The sequence below is a fragment of the Leopardus geoffroyi genome, chromosome A1 (genome assembly GCF_018350155.1).
Source record: "Leopardus geoffroyi isolate Oge1 chromosome A1, O.geoffroyi_Oge1_pat1.0, whole genome shotgun sequence".
NCBI lineage: Eukaryota > Metazoa > Chordata > Mammalia > Carnivora > Felidae > Leopardus > Leopardus geoffroyi.
In genome coordinates, this window is record NC_059326.1 from 179,147,021 (window position 1) to 179,169,381 (window position 22,361).

General features: G+C 43.9%; 2 protein-coding genes across 6 annotated transcripts in view; one reads left to right on the plus strand and one right to left on the minus strand.

Annotated features, from left to right (window-relative positions):
- The window catches only part of DOCK2 (dedicator of cytokinesis 2), a 416,990-nt gene that overhangs the window by 194,755 nt on the left and 199,874 nt on the right, over positions 1 to 22,361 (minus strand). The gene's annotated exons all lie outside the window — the stretch shown is intronic.
- Positions 1 to 22,361, plus strand: part of INSYN2B (inhibitory synaptic factor family member 2B) — a 121,645-nt gene that overhangs the window by 98,319 nt on the left and 965 nt on the right. For 2 of the 5 annotated variants that reach the window (XM_045501997.1, XM_045501985.1), the window contains 3 exons: positions 1,381 to 3,607; positions 4,739 to 4,813; positions 20,267 to 20,883. In XM_045501997.1, the coding sequence (XP_045357953.1) occupies positions 2,262 to 3,607; positions 4,739 to 4,813; positions 20,267 to 20,453 (1,608 nt within the window). In that variant the 5' untranslated portion in view covers positions 1,381 to 2,261 and the 3' untranslated portion in view covers positions 20,454 to 20,883. Of the gene's footprint in view, positions 1 to 1,380; positions 3,608 to 4,738; positions 4,814 to 20,266; positions 20,884 to 22,361 lie in introns of those variants that run through there. The other 3 variants (XM_045502026.1, XM_045502007.1, XM_045502016.1) reach the window with 3 other exon arrangements.

Here is a 22,361-nt window from a genome sequence, read left to right on the forward strand (position 1 = left end):
TCAGTCCAACAGGGGTTCCAACACTTATAGATTTGTTTTAAGGATTAAGTGAGATGATGCAATATTGGAGAGGCAATGGAGTGTAGAGGTGATGAGCACAGACTAAGTTCAGACGCTGCTATCATTAGCTGTGTGTCCTTGGGCAAGTTACTTAAACTTTCTGAGCCTCAGCTTCAGCTGTAAAATGGGGAAAATGAGAGTATCCACCTCTCTAGGGTAGGGAATTGAAAAGTTATATCTTGTAAAGTGCTTAAAACAGCACCTGGTAGGGACGCCTGGGTGGCTCAGTCGGTTAAGCGTCCAACTTCGGCTCAGGTCATGATCTCACAGTTCGTGGGTTCAAGCCCTGTGTCAGGCTCTGTGCTGACAGCTCAGAGCTTGGAGTCTGCTTCAAATTCTGCGCCTCCCTCTCTCTCTGACTGTCCCCTGCTTGCACTCCGTCTCTCAAAAATAAATAAACATTAAAAAAAAAACCACACAGCATCTGGCATATTAGTAAGCACTTAGTAAATGCTAGCTATTATGATTAATACATGCAAAGACCTCAGTATGGTAAAAGTAAGTGTTCAATAAATGGTAAATGTTTTTACTACAAAGTATACCTTCCATGGATAATTTTATGCACATTTATCTTCCGGAAAGCAATTGAAAAATGAAGACATTAGGGGAAAATCTTGTCCTTAAGTAAATGTTATAGTCAAAGCAGAGAAAACTCAGCACCCTGTTGCACTGGCAGGATGCCCTAGGACCTCCGTACTATGCCCAGGCCTCCTTTGCTTCCAGGGGATCCTTTACTTAGCCATTCACTCTTTCAACAAATGCTCATTATACACCCAAAGTGAGCCTAGAAGCAGGCTGGAAATATCCAAGCAGGTAAAAAAAAAAAAAAAAAAAAAAAAAAAGGCTCCATCCCCAACCATCCTGGAGTCTACAGGTTAGTGAAGAAGACATACCTAAATACATGCAGACACAAATGGTTCTTTCAGGACAGATGCAGTTTGTGTTGTGAAGGATGTGCTGAGAAGGTATAATGGGTCTTGCTGTGGTCTAGCACTGAAGGTGTATATGAGGGAGGAGTCCTTGGAAAGGCTCCCAGAGGAAGTGGCACGTAAGCTGGGACTGCAAAGATGAATAGGAGCTGGCTGACGGGTGCCTGGGAGTGAGTGGGAGGAGGAAATGGTCCAGGCAGACAGGCATTTTGTTCCCAGGCTTTGTGGCCACAAGGTGGTTGCCGCACCATGGGACTGGAAAGAGGGGCGGTACGGCTGACTTACTCCTAGAGCACCTACTCAAAAGCACTAGGCGAGGATGCTGGGATTGGGAGAGAAACCCAGGTCTGAACTTCATTCTCAGTTACAACTATTCTCTCTTCCCTTTCAGACGCTCCTTGCTGGCTGGCAGGGCTGCCAGGCCTCAGACCCCTGCCCCCAGGCCCAGTGAGCTCAGTTCTCACTCAAATTCCCAGAGGCTGCAGATGTGGCTCACTTTGCCTACATGTGAACTTCAGCCAAGACACTCCAACAGGGTCTCTGCCCTCTGAATGCCCTCGGATGCCTCAATCCTGTCATGGTCACACAGCACTGAGTTTTGTGACAAAAAGGGAAACAGCATGAAAGAAAACAATGGCCCCAAAGGAGGAACTTGTGATTGACACAAATGGGGATGTTCCCTTAGGGGCACCATGTATCATCAAAGAAGCCAGCCCCCAGGTCACTGATTTCCCTGTCTGCTTACATGCTATGGAAAGAAGATGTGTTTAAGTTTCCTATAGTTTTACAGTGGAAACTGATGCTCCGGGAAAGGAAGCCGTATGTTCCAGACGTAGCAGGTTTCTTTTGGAATTCACACACTGGGAGCCTGGCGCTATCCCCTAAATGGTACTTTTGTTGTCTTTTTGTTCAAGACAGCAAGCTTCTTCCAGGATCAGAACCGCCTGCCAGCCTCTCTTGATAAACAGCCCACCAGCTCTCTTGGTAGATCAGATGTTTAATGATTAGCCTAACTCATTGTTTATCTAAGTGGCAATTACCACCGCAATGAAATAGTATTTTAACTGCAGGGGGAGCATTACGGCTAGTTCTCAAGTAGAATCTACTGTCTGGGAATGGCCAACAGAGCTTCCCATAAACAGAGGAGAGGACCACTTCATCCTGGCTGGCAGATCTCCATGCCCGAGATGCCATCATTAGATGCTGCTCCAAAGACCTAAGGAAATGTGCCCCAGAGAAGTGTACGGTCCCAATCCTCTCAACTGAGGCTCAATGGCCCAGCAAAATATGAAAGTGCGGCCTGTGCTTCTAAAGCGTAACAGCCTAGAGTCAGTGGAGTTTGTGAAGCAACCCCACCACCGCAGGAGCAAATCTCAACAGGTTCGATTCAAGGAAGATGGGACCAGTAAGACTCCACCTGGCCTAGCTGAGGCTGATGTCCAGACTTCTGAGGACCCAGGTGCGATGGGCAAGACTCAAGCCTCCAGGCACCATCACCTTCCCACCTACTCACTCTCCTTCCCCAGGTCCCAGAAGGCAGGGGGCTTTCGGAACATTGCGATCCAAACCTCCCCCAGTCTCAGGAAGCATTTCCCAGTTTTCAAAAGGAAGAGACTCACAGCCAGCAAATCCCTGGTAGAAATGCCAACAGCATCCCAAAGTGCCATCCAGGTCAACGGCAACCTCTCTGAACAGGACATTGTGTCCTCTGACCTTGCCTACTTAAGATTGGCTCAGCATCTTGAGGATGGGCCTCAAAGGGTCAAAGTGTCTCATCCATTTCCTCCTAGAATGTCCAAGGTGCAGAGCAATGGGCCTATTAGCATATGCTTGGAAGCAGGGGCTTGGAGGGCCTCAGAGAAAGCAACTGCTGCCATTCAGGTCCCCGATGATATTTACCACAGTCCTACCTGGGCAGCTAGAAAGTCCACTTTCAGCCCAGACAGGTCAGGTGATATAAGCAACTCCATACATCCTTTGGTTGACATATGTCCGGGTGATGGGAGAACAGTGCCACTATCAGATTCAGAAAGATCCCCTTCCTGCTTAAATGCCACCAGCGATGCCAGCCACATGCCAGGCACAGGGAAACTTAAACCCGAATTGCTTTTGCCCAAAGACAACTCTGATGACAAAGACCTTGGACCATTGTCATCTCGGTCAAAGGAAACATGTGTTCCCTCACCTCCACGGACTCACCGCTCCCCCTCACCAGGCTCCCACAGCCAGCCAGCCCATCCGGGAGGGGCTTCAGACTATTCTTCATCGAGCAACAATCACCAGGATCTGCTGTCACTCAAAACTAACAGTGTGTCAAAATCTGTCCCCATGTGTCAGGAGCAGATGGCAAAGAACCCCACCCAGTCAGACACCCAGGACTTTCAAAATTGTTCAGGAAACAGTCACCTCCCAGCTCCTTTTCCAAGGAGGGAGACCACACTGCAGAGCAGCAGAGAGACTGGTGGGATTAATCCAATTCACCTGGCACGGGGAGAGCTCTGTGATCTCCAAGGCAGGCTGCAGTCCGTGGAGGAATCTCTGCATTCGAACCAAGAGAAAATTAAAGTCCTTTTGAATGTAATCCAAGACTTGGAGAAAGCTCGCGCTCTCACAGAAGGGTAAGGTGAATTTTTTTTTTTTTTATATTGAAAACTACTGGGCTAAGTCATTTGCCAAGACAAGGGCAGAGAGAGAGCATTGGTTTCTGTTAATAAAATGTCTCCAAAGTCTTTGAGGTTCTATGGTTTCCCCAAGTCATTACCAATGGCCTCTCTTTGTTGCAGATGGGTTTCATTAATTTCTAGGCTTTGGTGGATTTCCATTGCTATTTGTTTTTGTTTCCAGATATCAACAGACTGGAGAAAGGGGGGGGGGGCAATGAAACAACAGGGTCAAAAATTATTTTCATAAAGAGAGGGGGCCAGTTAACGATGGGAGAAAATGACAGCACACAGGTACCCCCCCCCCCACACACACACACCATCCTCTTAGAAAGTTGCTGTATTTGCACAGGATTTTAGTTATTTGTGTTTGTTACAAAGGACTTGAGGGTACTGTTGACCTTCCCTTCCACAAACCACTCTGATGGATCCAGCCAGCCCATCACTGATCTGCTAGGTAGGACCTCAAATGAGATCACAATTCTGCAAAGAGGAAAGAAGTCACAAAATGCTTTCCTGGGTGACTCAGCACCAGTCTGGGGAGGGGGAAGGCAGTCGTTTAAGTGTGGAATGCTTGTCCTTTGAAAAAGTTCTCCCTAAAGAGTGAGTAGAAGGAATGGCCAAAGCTAATGAGCAAAAGGGTGGAAGAGAGAAGTAATTAACTGGCATTTGCTGATATGAATTAGAACCAACATTGCCTTATAAGAGGGAAGCAATGCAGTGATACAGAGAAATGCACTGAATGACATGGTCAGAAGTTTTAAGAATCTCACCTCTTCTACTCATTTGCAAAGTCCCTCAGTTTCCCTTCCTATGGAGTGGGGGTAAGAGTAACTGACTCATCTCACGGGCTTATTGTCAGCATAAAGAAAACCTCAGATATGAAAGTGCTTAAACATTTATAAAGCCCTCCAGAAATGTGAGATCCTAGTATCATGGGTTTCTTGTTTCTTTATTTGTCATGCAACTCCAGAACACTGCTACCCAAGAGAGGGCCAGTGCTATGCTGTAGGAAACAAGTAGCTAGAATGTGTGCATCCCATGGGGCTTTTGCCCACAGATTTATCCAGAAAATGCTCTATCTTGCAGGCGCAACTTTTATCGAACTGGCCAAGATCTCAACAACTGCAGTACCTGCCAGAATACAGCGTGCATCATATACAGGTACCTGGCCACAACTGAGGCCTGCTCTGTAGAGCACAGAAGCTGTGGGGGCCGCAGAACAAACACCCTTGTAAACTCTCTTAGATATGTAAGGTCAAGTGAGAGGCAAAGACAGGAGGCCTTGGAATGCCTGAAAATTTTAAAGAACAAGGTGTTTAATTAGGAAATGTTAACATCTGGTTCCAAGACAGACATTGCTTTGTGTCCTTACAATAAGGTCTGTGAGCAAATCCTTTTAATCACCCTACATTTATTGCACACTAAGTATAGGCACCACAACTAAGCTCCACATGCATATTTGCAACTCATTTCACAATTGCACCTTGTGAGGCAGGTGTTAATGTCCTCAGGGAAGTTGAGCCATTTGACCCAGCTTGCATTAAACATTTTCAGAGAACAGAATGGGTCAGACTCAGGACTCAAGTCCAGATCTTTCTGATGACAAGCCCTATGATCTCAATTATTCCACCACGCTGCCCCTTCCTCACAGTAGCAGTCACCTGCCAAGCATGCACTATGTGTCAAGAATCGAGCTAAGCACTTTTGTGTTCATTACTAAGCACATCATTTCCTTCTGGCAGAGGGTAAGGTTGCTGCAATAAAGTAGATTTTTATAAGCGGTTGATGGGAAAAATCATATAGTGATAAGTACACTAAACTTGAAGTCAAAATCTCCAAGTTTGATGCCTGCTAAATTACCTGGGGCTCAGTTGCCTCACCTATGGAGTGGGAACAATTATCCCTATTAAGTGTTGCCAAGAGGAGCAAATAAGATCAGATGAGTGAAAGTCTTTTGTAACTGCAAACTTCTATACAAATCCAAGGGCTTATTACTGTTATTACTAGAAAGATCAATGCCCCCTTAGCTGGAAGTCCACTTTTGGTGGCACAGTAGAAAAGTGGTCAAAAGCAGTCATTTCAGTTGATGGCATCTAATTTTGTTTGACTAAAGTATATAGTTTTGCTCTCTCTATTACTTTTTCTATCTTGGAGGAGAAAAGCAGCAAGAGCCTGAGCAAATTGAAGCCCAAATTGTGTTGCCAGTGTCTTTTTAAAATCTCTCATTCTCTTTAGCAGAATCCTGAGACTTTGTCCTAACAAGGGATTGGGGGTAGGCAGAGGGGTGCTGGAACAGGAAGTCAGGAGCCTCCTACACTTAGATGGGGTCTTGGGCATTTTCTAAGTGCACCTTATATCCCCCCGTCTTAAGCAAATTTTCTTTTTTTTTTAATTTTTTTTTTCAACGTTTATTTATTTTGGGGACAGAGAGAGACAGAGCATGAACGGGGGAGGGGCAGAGAGAGAGGGAGACACAGAATCGGAAACAGGCTCCAGGCTCCGAGCCATTAGCCCAGAGCCCGATGCGGGGCTCGAACTCACGGACCGCGAGATCGTGACCTGGCTGAAGTCGGACGCTTAACCGACTGCGCCACCCAGGCGCCCCTTAAGCAAATTTTCTAATCACTAGAACAAAAATTATCAAATGTCTAGGGGAACCTGGGTGGCTCAGTTGGTTAAGCTTCCCACTCTTGATTTTGGCTCAAGTCATGATCTTACAGTTTGTGAGTTTGAACCTCACCTCTGACTCTGTGCTGTCAGGGCTTGAGATTCTCTCTCTCTCCCTCTCTCTCTGCCCCTCCCCAACTTGTTCTCTCTCTCTCTCTCTCTCTCTCTCTCTCAAAATAAAAATATATTTTTACATAAACATAAAAAATTATTAATTGTCTATACATTTAGGAAGGGCAAAAAACTATTCATCATAAACAAGAAGAATTATTTTTAACTAACCTCCATTTAAATTTTGGATGATCTCTTTTTTTTTTTTTTTTTTCAGCAGCAGATGATGTATTTTCTACTATCTTAAGATGACTTTTTATTTAGCTCTGTAAGTGAAAAGGACAAGTGGTTATTTCCCAATCTACTGTGAGCTTCATGGCCTGGCCTTGGGCAAATCATTTCTGGCCTCTGAGTTTCTTCATTTGAAAAATGAGGGCCTTTAATTAGATGGTCCCTATGGTTCCTTTCAGTTCTGACATTCTGATATTTTATGCTAAATTGAAAGTGGCAATATTTGACTAAACTATGACCTTCCAACAAGTCTGAGAATGTTTGCATTTTTCTGGTACTTACTTCAAACATCCCAAGCAAACATTCTAAATTAAGTGACACCCCTGGATGGGTTAGCAAATCGTCACACCCACATCCCTTTCCAGTTTTTCAAGAACAGCTATTGTATGTATCCAACCCTTATTACCATTCAAAAGCAGACTGCTCTCCCAGACATTATCTACAGTCTTGTATCTAAGCCATTGCAGAACGGGCAATTAATTTGATGAAAGCAAAGAGATCAGAACAACATCCCCGTCAGGGTAACAGTGGGAAGATGAGAGTTGTCAATTTTTTTTTTAACATTTCAAATGACTTCAAACCTTGTGTTGTGCCCTGGAAAGTCAAATCTTACAAACTAATGAATAAGTGATGTGAAATATTCATCCTCAGGCCTTGTTAAGCTGCAGTCTCTCTCCTTGGTGATGGATGGGCCCAGTGCACATCACTGTACATAAAGTACATGGGCGTGTGATGAGTTGCCTGCTGGGTCTTCTATGGAGATGTTGCTGCTAAGTTAACAACATAAGGTTTTCCAAGTGGCCCCATCAGCCAAAGGCTATGGCTCTGCTACATGTGAGGTCATCAGTTCTATCCCATTCATTCTCCCTGCTCTACGAGCTTTCTGGGTGCCCCCACCCCATGTCTCCTTGGCTTTCTTCTTACTGGGGATCATTCTGGCAGACCCTACCTCACCAAGGAGAATAGCACTAACACCAATGCCTACAGAATCCATGCATAGCTCTCAGGGGCTCTCAGGGGCTTCTATACAGCCAGCAGAATGGACTCTTTGTTAATGTGACTGCCATAGGTACCAAGGCAAGAGTGTGGGAATTGCCTCTAGATGTCTCAAGCTGGTTGCAGGCTGTTTAGTCCCCAGTCACTCTCCTCACCTCTCCTTAGTATTAATCCTAGGACAAGTTACTCAAAGGATTGGGTGAATGCCCATGTGGTATCTAATGTGGTTCCAACATTAGACAACATTGAATTACCTGGTGAGAAGGTTGTCCTTTTTTCAAATTTATTTTGATCCTTCTGCTTATCTAGGTGGCGGGGGGGGGGGGGGGGGGGCTGGAATCTGAATTTGGTACTAGAATATCTTCAAAGCCTTTCTAATGCTTGCTTATCACATGCCTTTGCCAAGAGAGAGCAGCTCTCAGGTTCATAGCCATAGGCAAGCAATAGTATCCGGCCGGAAGGTAATCATTTTACATGTTTTACTTAAGTTTTTAACTTTGAAAACTAGTCCCCCCTATATATCCATTGCAAGTGATACAGGTCTCCATTTTCAAAAGTGATATTACTTGTTTTGTATAAATGTTCAAGTTTAAAAGTGAATTGATTTAGAGAGGGAAAAAAAACAAGTAAATAATTCTGCAGATGGCATGGGGAGTTTCACAAAGACCTTAGAGGTGGTACATAAAGGATGAAGTTTGGGAAATGCTGTCCTAAGGGATAAGCTCCCTTCCCTTTTCTCAAGGGCCTGGGGTCCCTCCATGCCATATTCCTCTTCCTGTTCTCTGCTTTTCTAGCACTTCATCTTCACATCCACGGCCACGGACACTCTAAAAATAATCACAGAGCCTCTTCGGAGGTCTTTGGCTACACCGATCATGCATTTATTTTCTGTATGTAGATCCCAGGAAAATAGCTGCTTGGTTTAAGTTGTAAAATGTCTCAAATGTTTTAAGGAAAAAAATAGGAAGTCTTTCTCAGAAAAAAAAATTCTCCTCCCATCTAAGTGTGTTGCTTAGGAAATGGAAACAAAGTTCAGGCTACACATTTACCATTTGAAATGCCTGAAGGAATGAGGTTGGCTACGTAGGGCTTGAAAGGTGCTAGAGAGCAGAGAGCAGCAGAAAATCTGCAGTTTGTGAGAAAGTCGACCTGGACGGCTGTCTCCTGCCTCCTCTGCTCATCCTTAGCCTCTTTTCATGGCTTTCACTACGCTCATGGGTCTGAAGTTTATTTCTGTGACACTACCCTTTCCTACCTTTCCATGAGCTTGCTCTTTCCCCTTCTCTCTCTCTCTCTCTCTCTCTCTCTCTCTCTCTGTCTCTCTCTCTCTGTGTACCTATGAATATTTCCATATTTGTATCTCAAAACCACCTCAGATTCACCATTTATCAAAACACACTCCTTATTTTCTCCTACAAAATTAATTCTCTTCCTGTTATTTAGTTTGCTCAACACCATTGACCATGGCTCCATAAACTATAGTCCCCACTGCCTCACTCTTCTCCCTCACAACACACATCAAATAGGCTACCAATTCTACTTGCTAAATCCATCCCCTTTAGCTTCAGCCCCTCTGTCTCTGGTCAAGGCCTCATCACCTGTCACTTGAATGCTACCTCATCTTGTTGCCATCAGTCCCTTTTGCCCCATCCCAAGTAATCCTCCACATAGATTGCTAAATTACCCAAAAAGTAAAATCTTAACATGTCACTCCCCTGCTAAACAATCTTGCCGTGGTTCCTGCTGTTGCATTTAGCTAATTTTTCAAGGCTCTTTGAATGTGATACTAACCTTCTCACCTGCTGGGTCTCCTATTTCTCCCCAGTCACAAGGAACTGGGCTAGCTTCAAATACTGTGTGTTCTATCACATGTTGGTGCTTTTGCATAAGTCCCCTCATTTCCTGGAATGTCTTTTCCACCCTGCTTTGTCTGGGAATTTCCTCATGTTGTTCCTCTGGATAACCTTACGTTCCTTCCTATGGAGGATCCCCGTGGCATGCATGTCCCTCTGCTATACCATTTATCCTATTGCATTGTAATGTAGTGTTGATGAGTTTCTTTCCTTCAGTAAATGGCTAATATCTCAAAGTTGTGGGACAGTGTCTAATTCATAGTTGTCACTCAGTAGATACTTGTCAAAAAAGGGAACACTATATTGACTGGGGCAAAGATAAAAAGCAGTGGTGGGATTGAGACATTTAGATTGTCCAAAAGTAAAGCCATTATTACCATTTGTGTGTGCCCCGACCCTTAGTTAATTAATGAAATGTTCTTATTAGAGAAGGAAGGCTTCTATGCAGCAGGTCCTCAGTAGATAATTTTGAACTGAATCATACACCTGAATGTAATACAGAGATTGTCAATTTTCAAATACCTGGAGTGCTACATACTCTCAACAAGATGGAACCTAATCAAATCTTCTTTTGATGACTCAGAGAGCTTGTTGCAATTTCACAGGACATTGAGATCCTCGTTCATCATGGCCATCCAATATTACTGCCCAGTACACTTCTGTACTGGCTGTGGTAAAAAGGCAAAGTTTGATTTGTGGCAAACCACAAACTCCCTCCATGCTCCAGTATCTCCCTTCTCTGGTATCTGATCTGCCCCCAATGATGTCTTTGGAAGAGGAGATTAAGACATTAGAAATCTGTGGTCTTTCTTGGTAAAATATCAAAACCCAATGTGGTGAGCAGAATAATGGCCCCACAAGATATTCACATTGTAATTCCTGGGCACTGTCAATATATTACCTCACATGGCAAAATGAACTTTGCGATGTGATTAAGGATCCTGGGATGGGATGAGTGTCCTGGATCGTCCAGGTGGGCCCAATTTAATCATAAGGATCTCTATAAAGGGAAGAGAGAAACAGGGGATACAGAGTCAGAGGAGGTACGCAATGGAAGCAGAAGGTGAAGAGAGGTATCACAAGCCAAGAATGTGGACAGCCTCTGAAAGGTGGAAAAAGCAAGGGACAGAACTTCTCACAGAGCCTCCAGAAGGAACAGAGATTTGCTGACACCATGACTTAGAGTTCTGGGGACTTCTGATCTCCAGAACTCTGAGAGTACCACTGGTGTTGTTTGTCACCACTCATGTGTGGTGATTTGTTTCAGCAGTAATAATAATACAACCAGATTAAACCCTTATGGTTAACAAACTACTCACATCTAACTGGAAGTCAGTTTATTTGACTTTTTTTTTTTTTTTTTTGGATGATTTTTACAACTATGACAGCTAGCTGAGGGCAGGGATCTGTTGGGAAGAAAATCAGGGGAAAGAAATAAGAAGTTTCTATTATTACTTGTCATTATAAATACCTTTTGTTCTCACCTGTAATCCTCACAACCATGTGAGACAGATAAAAACACTCCCATTTTGTAGATGAAGTAACTGAAGTTCAGGTACTTGCACAGTACTCAGATTATACAAGTGGGAACAGGTGAGTGAGGCACTCTCACATTTACTCTGAAGCTAGTAATGACAAGATTGGGATGCTGTTCTAGGACCTGCTGGCTAGATTCCACAGCATGCTACCTTCAGAGTCAGACCTATTTGAGGAGTGTCAGCAGAGCATTACATGACTAAGTTCTCCTCAGCCAAGGGCATCGTGAGGGCTTGAGTTGAAGATGCAGGCCTTCAATAGTGTTCTCAAAGGGTGATCGTGGACTACCTGTATGGCAGTCTCCTGGGTATATGTGAATACTGGTCGCTGGCCTTCACCCCCAACCTGCTGGAGAAGAGGGGTGGGGTGGAAGATGGGAGTCTGGTTACAGCAAGCTTCCTGGGAAGGTCGGATCCATTATAGCTTCAGAGACATTCAATCAGGGTCTTGAAAAGAGGGGGTGGCAGTTGATTTACTAGGCACTTTTGTGACAAACAGCTTACATGTCTATGAATAGAAAATTCTTGCTAATAAAATAGCCGAGTAAGTAGTTTTTGTCTTAAATACATCATTAGAAAGATGACTTTCCCTTTTAATTACAGACCTAAATAGGGGGTGCAGGTGAGGGTGGACACAATGGGAAAGGAACAGAAGGTCAGGGGGCTTGCTCACAGAGTAAGTGGAACTTTTGAGGCCTCCTGTTTCCAATGAAAAGGGAAAACGAGTCTCTGTCAGTCCATTTTGAGGTCCAGGCTTGCCTTATGCATTACTTAGGGTATTCATTTGTAGTCACTCCTTCCTGCTACATCTCCCAGCTCCTCAGGCCTCATCTGAGATCAGAAATGAAATGGCAATCCTTGCCCACATTCCTCTTCCAATTAAGGTTAAGACCAATTAAAGCCCAATTCTGCTGCCAAGCCAAGAGAGCAAATGCTAGGAACTATCCTCTGGTGAGTCCTGGAGGAGCAGTCACAAACACTAGGTGGGGTGGGTATGCAAAGTGCTGCCCAGCACCACCATCCCCTGTTCAGGAGAGGGCTATAGTCACCCCATGCTCGTGAGCCAGGTAATATGCATGACACAGAATGCCAGAAGCCTCCACCACCATTTCCTCAAGCTCCACAGACCACAGGCTGCATTTTCACCATTATTGATTCCTCCACTATTATAACTCCTTCTGGACCAGACAGAGATGTTAAGGATATGCAAAGGGAGATTTACAGCAAACACCTCTCTGTGTACCCGGCAACCAGCTTCCTCATTCCCAGTGTCTCTCCCTTACAGTTTTGATATTCAGAGCTCATTAGAAGGCGCCTCTCTGGAACGCAGGCCAAAGTCTTACAGCTGTGTGCCCTGCAGGAGAAGCCAGGCCAGGCCTGCACCTTACCAAGGAAAGAGGCTCTGGAGAACTACATGAGCCAACTAGGGGTCAGCAGCCCTGAGCGTCTTCCTTGCATTTCTATCTGAGGTGATGCTTTCTGGCCACGGGGTCTTGGCCTGCCACTTAAAGCTATTGCCTGACCAGAGAAAAAGGCCTTAGTTTATTAGAAATGTGATATGCACCCAGGCCTGTGGGTTTAGTAACCGACTTGCCACTTAAATTATTTAGTATTTTTCCTTTTGTCTGCCTCTGATGCTCTCCCAGTGTGGAGCTGGGTGAACTGTGAGAGCTTTCTCTGCCTTCCAGCCACAGTCCTCCCTCTGGCCAGCAATGAAGTCCACAATGAAAAATAATTATAAATTACACAGCATATCTGTTCTTTCTGGTAACCACAGATGCACTTGCAGCCCTCACCATATTTCAGTCCAGACTGAGCAGCATTTATTGCAAACAATGGAATGGGAACATTACAGCAATATCATCCAGTATCCCCCAAACAACTGCCCCAAACATGGTTCAAGCTATCTCTTTAGGAAACAGATATAGAGTTTGGGGTACAGGTGGAAATTTCTCTGAGCCCTGACAGGTTGATCCCCAAGACATTTGCCCCTAGCCTCTGTTTCTCTCAGTAGCTTTATCCCTTTCTTTTCTGTAGAATGCAAGGAGAAAGTATGATTTATTGCATTGGCAATTTATCTGAAATAAAAATTAAACCCTATTTTAATGCATTAATAGCTAAAGAGGCTGAAACATGCCATAAATATAAAATCAATCAAGTTGAGAATTTCACAGGAATAACAAATGGATGGCTGCTGGCACGGAGGCCACGGTTGACCACAGAATGACCCAATCTTTATTTCTCTGTCAAGTTAATGTAACAATCATTACCATTTGTTGAACCAGGCATGGTGCCAGGCACTTTGCTAAACACTGGACATGTATCATCTCACTTCGGACTCCCAACAAACAACCCTAAAATGTGGGTATGGATATTGTCACTCGGCAGATGAGGACACTAAGACTCAGAGGGGCTGCATGAAGACTTATCCAAAATTCAGTGGAGCCAGAGCTCAAACCGATCCTGCATTCAGGAGATTTTCCTGCCCCTCTTACCTTTTGACCTTATAATCAGTGAATATATGTTAAAGTTCTCTGACATGGCCTGCCCTTTCTGAAGGCCTAACCTGAAGGCCTTCTTGACACAGAGCCACAGAACACAGAGCACAGATCTCTTTCATAGACAGTGATCAGCAGTGAAGACTTCTACAGCTTGGTTCTGCTTATCTATGTACCAAGGAGAGCACCTGTGATTCTCTGAGGATTCGTCAGCAGACAGATGCCCTAGGAGAAGAGGTGCACTTGCCAACTTAACATGGATGCAAGTTGTGAAGCTTGAAATTACACCCTATAAATAATGAGAAAACTAGTCGTTAGAAGACAGTTTTAGGAACAAAATCCCTTCTATGCTGGGGTGGGGAGGGTATTGGGAGGGAGAAAACAAACTAAAGCCCCTACTTTCCCAGACTGTAATTCTTCCCCAGAGACACTTTCCAAAGCAGCATGGTTTATCCAAATGGATAGGAACCAAACTATCCTCACTGATTCCATTGATTCTTACAGCTAATTCTTTAAAAAAGAAAGTGACAGGAGGTCAATAAATCTGTGGTTCACTTGGGTTCCATGGCAAGAGGGGCCACAGAAGCTCTCTGATGCACACAGAAGATGAAGAGATGGAGAGGGTTTGGAAGATGTTTTATCTTCAGGAAGATGCTGTGGATCATTAATTTCTCAGCCAACTTGCCTGGAGTGTATGGTTTATGGAAGTGGCTTATCATCTTTTCTCTTTATAAAAGAGCAAGACTCACCTAAGAAGGAAGTGCACAAAGCCTACCACAGACCTCAGCAGCCTACAGTAGACCCAAGATTGCAGAGCCCCTATATTGCCTTGAGTAAGCTGCCTCCTAAGGGGGTTCCCATCTTCTCTGGGAATGCAGTGTCACAGTCAGAACTGTTCTGCAATCTAGAAACATTATTACAGAGGCACCTGGGTGGCTCAGTCAGTTTAGCATCCAACTCTTGACTTCAGCTCAGGTCATGATCCCAGGGTTGTGGGACTGAGCCCTGTGTCAGGCTCTACACTAGAAGGGGAGCCTGCTTAAGATTCTCTCTTTTCCTCTCTCCCTCTTCCCCTCTCCCCCACTTGCACTCTCTCTCTCCCTCTCTTTCTCTCTCAAATTAAGAAAGAAGAAGAAGAAGAAGAAGAAGAAGAAGAAGAAGAAGAAGAAGAAGAAGAAGAAGAAACACTATTACAAGGTGTATTGGTCAACTGGGTCATAAAGTGCCCTTCATGCAGCCCAGCCCCAAGTTAGGTCTGGTGTCACAGGGGGCAGTGAGGTCATTAAGGTGCACCAGGCCTTGGTCACCACACCTCACCACCCCTACCCCATACATATCGGGCAACTAGAATCTCACATAGATAGAGACTATTATGTTCTTTCAGTGCAATATATCTTAGTATACAAGCTTTGGAGCTAGACAAAGAAGGCTCAAATCCTGGCTCTATCACTGACCAGTGCATGCTCTTGGCAGAATATTTAACCTCTCCTTGGCTCAGTTTCCTTGTTTGTAAAATGAAGTTAATTGAGAAATACATGAGACATGTAAGAATTACTGAACTTGTAGTATAGTATCAACAATACAGATTACTACTAGTTCTTCTCTTTCTACCCCCTTCCTCTCCCTCCACTTCCTCCTCCTCCCTGCCTTCCTACTTCTCATTATTGTTATTATTATTCACTTAAATACTACATGTCCTCACCTAATGCGGTACAGGTCCTCTCATTCTTTCTTCTTCTTAGAATAAGACCCCCAGTAATAGACAAGCCCCAGGCTAAAACATTTGACCTCTCTTTAGGAAAAACAAAGGACTAGGAATCAGGAGACCAGGCTTATATTCTGATCATAATTCATGGTATGACTTCCCTTTGCCAACCCCTTTTGTCAGTTAAATGGGGATAACAATCTTCCCATATTTCTGGGCTATTGTAAGGGTAAAATAAAAACACAGATTTGAAATGTTTGCGGTTTGAAAGTGCTACATAAAAGTAAGAGGTTTCCACTGTTTGTTTCTATATAAACTTTTATCTCCTTTTGGCTCACCCAACTTTAGTTTGCCTAGCCAAGATACTACATCCAGAAACCAGCTCTATTGTTTGCTTATATATTTATGTATTTATCCTCTTTTTGCTTCTCACTATTTCTTCTTCTAGACAAGCCATGACTTAGGCTTCTCGCTGCTTCCAATTACCTAGAAAAACATCCTTCTACTTTTCACCTAGCATGATAGCTGAAGCATTGATCTGTCAGTTAGATTAGTGAGGTGCCCTCAAGAGGAAAACCTGAAAGCTATCTTCCATTTCTACTTTACACACAGCTCACTTTCTAAATCCAATGTGGTGCCATGCATAGTCATCTTGGGTAGGAAGGGCTTTAAGGCTCCCCAGTGAACTCCTCAGTGCCCCCACCCCTGAACCAGGTGTTAGGTATTCCACACATCTTCAAAGGACTAACCTCACAGACCTTGAATACTCTGGACTATCTCAATAGCTCCAGGCCTGAATCCCATACTGTAACAATTTCTTGACCACCGTTTGGCCCAGACTGTGAGCCAGAGCTCTACACAAGCTAGGCACTCAACATTTCTCTCCTCCATATGGAATATGAATGCAGAAGATGATAAGAGTGGCAGGGTAGGGAAATTAAGAGGAAGAAAAGAAGCAGAGGTGAGGCTGGAGAAGTTACTGGTGTTCTATGTCAATACCAACCTACAAAGAACCCTCTGATAAGACTTTACTTGAATTCTTACCAAGTAGGCAGCTTATTTCCCTTTTCAAGAGGTTGCCAACTTGGTGTGGATTGGATAAGTAGGAAGTTAAGGGGTATCTCCTCTTCTCTACTCAGCCTCAAAATGAAAACAGATGAGAGAGGGCACTGCCCCTGCCTATTTATAAGGCAGCTGCTACCAAAACAAAATATACTCCCTCTCCTCCCCTCCAAACTAAACAGTAGTTTGTCAAACGGATGGATAAGAAGAAAAGTGACAATTTTCCTTTATGTTAATAAATTGCTTTGGCCGAAAACACATTAATCAATTTCTTTCCAAAGCATACATGCTTCCCTACACTATGCTATTTCCCTGGCCTTGAAAAAGAAAGTCACTTTCAATCCCCTTTAAATTGTCAAGACCAGTGGGGACAGTTGCAGGAGCGGGGTGGGGAGCCCTAATGATTATAATGGAACCCTGTGGTGTTTCCATAGAAACATAAAGAGTGTGTTCTTCCCTGAATGTATACCGAGGGGAGGAGTGAAGAATGATGTTGCCGACAAGGTGTACAATTACTGAAGAGCTAAAGGTGTGAGTGAGGAGGTAAGGCATTCAGTCCCTAAGATAGGGAGACAAAAGACTTATTGAAGAGTGGAGTGGGCAGAGACCATATCCTACATGAGGACATTTCATCTGTTATTTTGTCCCATCTGCACAACTACCCAGTGAGGTAGCTTTATAATCTCCTCTTTCAACTGAGTCTCAGAAAGAGTAGCAACTTGCCCAAGGTCACCCAGCCAGTAAGTGGTATAGCCTCAGTTCAAACCCAGGAGTGTTCTACTCAAGAGCCCCTGTTCTCTTCTCTATATTGTGCTGAACTTTAAATTGTGATGAGGAGACTGAGTTTACATTGTCTCCTGGCTCTTCTCTCCCCAGGCATGCCAATTCTATACACATTCTGGAATCACCCAGAGCATTATGTTTTCTAACTGATATTAGGACACTACTGTGAGTCTTGGCAAACTCAGGTGATTTGCTGTTGTTGTCATTTGTTTGTTTGAATTATGAAGTCAGACAAATGTTACAGATGAGAAGAAGGAGGCCAGTTTATGTGTATGTTCGTATCATTTGGTAGACATGGGGTAGTGGGGATAAATGCAAAGCATATTTGTAAAGCAACTGTTAGTTTAATCACATACCTCAAATACTGGGATGTAAGATCCACTAAAGCAGTAACCACATCTGTCTGTCTTACTATTATCCCTGCAACTGAGCACAGTGTCTGGCCCAGAGCAGGATACACTGGCTGACCAGCTGGTTGGCTGGCTGGATGAATGGATGGTAGATAGGATGGATGGATGGATGGTAGGTAGGATGGATGGATGGGCGGATGTATGAATGGATGGATAGACACATGGATGAGTGGTTGGATACATGGATGGTTGGCTGGCTGGCTGACTGGATAGATGGGTGAAATATCCTATACCAGAAAGCACAAGAAATTCCTGGAACGAGCAGGGAGTACCCACTTTCTTGGGCTCTATCTGGTGCTCTAAGATTAAGGTCATTTTTGTGCCTTTGGGGGAAGGATAGGGATATTTCAGGAGGTAGGAGAACTGTGAATGTGGATGTTCCCTACCTGTGAACTAGTGCTAGAGGGGGTAAGAATCAGAGTTTGCAACATACTGCTTTACCAGCTTTCCTTGAAGCAGTGCAGAGGTTGCTGAACAACTCTTCCCCAGCCCCCAAATCCATCTCTTTAAGTTTCCACAAGGGAGAGTGAGGTGCAGGTAGTGCAGACAAAAATTCACCCCAGGCCCAGAGACAAAGAGGAGTACAATGCTGATACTGCATCCTGGAAGGAAAGCCTCACTTTCCTTTGAGTCTGTGGATGCCTCTGCTCACTGACCTAGCGAATCCTGGGCTGTGACTAAAATGCCCCTAATAGCTCTTGATGTTGGCTATCATTTACTGAGGACACAGAGCCACTGGACTACCAGCATGAGGAGGCCAGAAATAATGTTTATCTACCATTCCTTCCCTAGCACCTAGCATAGGGCCTGGCACATGGGTGATACTCAATAAATATTTGTTGAATGACTGACTGAAAACTTGATGCCTTGCTCTGAGCTGAACTTCTTAAATTTCACTGAAATCCTATGAGTAGATATCATGTTTATTTTGCAGATGAAGACACTACTGCTTAAAAATAAGAAATGACTTCCCCAAGATCTCACAGCTAATCAGTTGTGGAGCTTTGCTTTGGAAAATACAGCCATTATGTAGGTCATCCATCCAGGAGTATATCTTTACAGAGGGCAGCAGGGAGAAATGGAAAAAGAAAGGATGACACCAAGGAGAAGAAAATCTGGATGAAGCTTATCAAAACTACAGAAATGAAATAATCAGAAACACCTTCCCAATATTCCCTAAGCACTGACACCCCATCCGTCTGGCTACAAAACATGCCATCTGGCTCTTCTGACTCTTTAGCTTCTTCCATCTCAGAATGCCCATTTGGGGACTTCATTAGTCATGCATGACAACCATGATTTGCCTTTCCAGCAGCGCTTAGTCTGATCCTGAGTCTCTAAGAGGTGATATGGGATAGTAGACCAGGACCAAGTATCCTTTTGATGACAGCTCTTTTTCATCCCTTGCTGGTTAGAAAGGCTTTGGACAGTCATGTCACATGGCAAACCAATGTGGGGTCTTTCGTCTTCAATATGAAACATTTCATTTCCCTTCATGCTAAGCAAGGAGAATGTACTGTTTCCATGACTCTGCATTTCCTCCCCTTTCCACACTCCTACACTGGTTACTCATCTTGGGCCATCTGAGGCCTCTAGAATGAAACCAGGTAAAAATACAGCTAAAAGCTTAAGAGCCTTCTTATAAGGATCTCAGCACTGGAAACTCCTCCATAAGTAAATCTCCGAGGGAGGAAAGTGGACAATTAAGGGCAGAGGGAGCCCCTGCACAGCCTTCAGGGACATCTGCAGGATTCATTCTTTCTGGCCTGCCTCTCCAGCTTCTGGGAAAACTGAGCCCGAGTTATGAGTCAAGCTGACAAACCCTAACACACCTGCAGGCCTGATTCTCAACCCCTCAAGGACACAGGATGTGTGAGTACCCACTATGAGCAAGCCAGAACTTCTGTACTCCCAGGCATCTGACTCTCTCAGCCTCTGGGAACCCTGATCCCCAAATACATCATGTTTAGCTCACAGACCTGTGTACAAATAATACAATGGAGTCTGTACATTAACAACTCCAAAACATACAAATAAAATAGCAAAGAAAAAAATGAAGATTAGGAAATGCCCAGTGAAGTATTTAAATATGTCTACATTGAGGAATATTACGTGGTGAATGTATATGGAAAGCTCTCTGAGACACATTGTTAAGTTGAGAAGCAAGGCAAAGAGCAAGACATAATGTATTAGTGGCAATAGTCGCAATGGTGACTCATAGAAGCTACCAAATATGGAAGCCTTACTACATGCCAGGTACTGCCCTAAACACTTCCTTTGTATTCTTTCACTTGGTTAATATACATATTAATTGCAAAGAGAGCTTTTGGAATAGTTGCTATTATTGTGTCCATTTTACTGATGAGGAAACTGAGTGGTTAGTTCTTTTGTATCTTCCCCTGTATTATTTAAATCTTTTATAATGAGGCAGCTTTCATGCAAAATGTGTAAAAATAACTAGCAATTAGGGGCATTAAATAAATGTGAGAGAGACTGTAGCAATATTTACTGAACACCTACTATCAGGCTGTCATATTACATGTCTCATCCTCAAAAGGAAGGCATTACAGGTTCCAATTCAACCAGTGAGGAACTAGTGGTTGAAAGGGGTGGCACAGTTTTCCCAAGGTCAGCAGGTACCTAAGCATCTGGAACTTGATCTCAAAGCCTATGCTCTTCAATGTCAGTTAGATACTTGGTGATTCTAAATCAATAAGTGCTGATTTGAATTTACTTCCCTTCCTTCTCCTCTGTGTTTTTCAGTGTAGAATATGATTTTCGACAGCAGGAAGGCAGGTTCCATGAAGTTCTACAGAGTCTGGAGGAAGCAGAACCAGTTGAGGAGGCATCTCCCCCACCAAAGTCCCCAGCAGAGCCTCCAGTCCCTGAGAAACAGGACTTAAGGAGGAAAACCAAGAAAGTGAAGAAGAAATGCTTCTGGTGGATCTGAGCTTGTTGGGTCCATTCCCTTTGCCCTCCCCAAGTACCTCCCCAAGGTGGGGAAACCACTGCCCTCAGGCCTTCTCTACTTCTTAGCACAGGCCCCAGGTGGTGAGCCATTCAACTTGCAAAATGGGAAAGACTCGGGGCTGGTTTAGCTGCTGCTGGACACCTGACCACTAATCTCACCTAAATGAGTGACACTTGCTGAGGACTTTATGGATACTAGAGTGACCACTTGCCTAGTTCCCTGTCACACATGACCAGTTCACATCCTTGTTTGAGAGCCTAGGTTCCTACCATGGGCAAAAACCCCATCACATTTTCTAAAACCTCCATGATGCTAAACACTCCCTTCCCATCCTGAGTTCATCATCCCAAAAGAAAAAAAAAATGTTGCGCACAACAGGAAAATAGAGGAATGTTATAATCAGATACCCCAGGGTGGGGGGTGGGGGCGGGGGGGGGGGGCAACTAGAAACATAAACTGGCAGTTTTCTAAGATATTGGCATACATAAGTACAACAGAAGCGGGTAGGGCATAAAAATGCAAGATCATTTCATGGATTGGGTAATTTTCATTTTTAGTTAGCCCTTAGATCCCATGGGACCCAGATCCCATGTCATCTCATGCTATGTGAGCTTTACAGTTTGTGGCAGAGTAAAGTTATGGCAGGATATAAGGAACTTGTTGGTATGGCCATCCTGTAATTATAGCCGCTGCAGGGCCTGCCTTAAACCATCGTGATTCTCAGCTTGGGGCGTCAGACCTGTTGGCAAATGGGTGGGACCTGGTTTGGGCTTGAACTTGAAGGTTCCACAGTTACTGTCCCTGCAATATTTAAGACCATGAGATCCAGCAGCCTGTCTGTCCGTTTCATCTCACCAGTAACATCAGACTAAGATAAAAACACAACACTGGTTCTTGTTCATTCATCCCAGCAACAGCCTTGTAGATAGGTCCCAAAGTATATTAATCTACACAATTTCCCTTTGTGATGACCAGGTGATGGTCACCTGATTGAAGAAGCAGCAGGACTGGGGATGAGGATATATTTTCTTCCATTTTAGTATTAAAGACCTTTCCTTCCCAAAGTCTGAATTCTTTTGAAGTCTGACTCATTCTTTTGGCAAGATCCTCATACATGTGGGTCCAGTCAAACTTGCATGGCTGAACAAACTACTATAATGTAATTAATTGCTACATACTCTTGGGGATAAGGGGTAGGTTGGAAAGGCTCGCATTCTTTTGCATTAAATTCTCTAGTAGCCTGTGGTTGCATTGATGCTGCTTAGAAAAGGGATCCTAAAGCTCCACAGGCACTCAATGAAGAAGGCATTTTATAATCCCCTTTGCTGAAGATCAGGTCTCTGAGTTAGAGTCTTTGCGGAGTGCACGTGGGATGTACGTACCCCACTGCAAATTGAGACTCACTGAACAAACCACTCCGACAGCTTCACCTTTCCCTGTCACCGTGCTGCAGTGCACAAAGCTATTTCGGTGAGAGTGAGAGGGAAATTTGGCAAAGAGTCTCAGCTTGCACTATTTAAGTCTTGGAATGTCATTCAAGATGTTCTCATTCTGTTTCTAGTGTAATGTTTAAACCCACAAAATGAGACCGGAATACATAACACTAAGTTGGAATTAAGATAAATACACTTGTCATACTTAAGAAGTCACATTTCAATAAGATATGCTACCACTGGCTAAAAGCCACAGATCTTTCTGTATCCACACAATCAACTCTCAGTTGGCCCCAACAGTGGAAAAGAACAGCACAGAAGATAATCCAATAAGACAAAATCATTTGGGATGTCTTATGTAATTTTATCTCATAGTAGAGCTTCCATCTTAATTTGCTTTGCTTACACCAATTTTCAAATTAATTTATATTCTTGGGTAGCATGCTGGGATGAA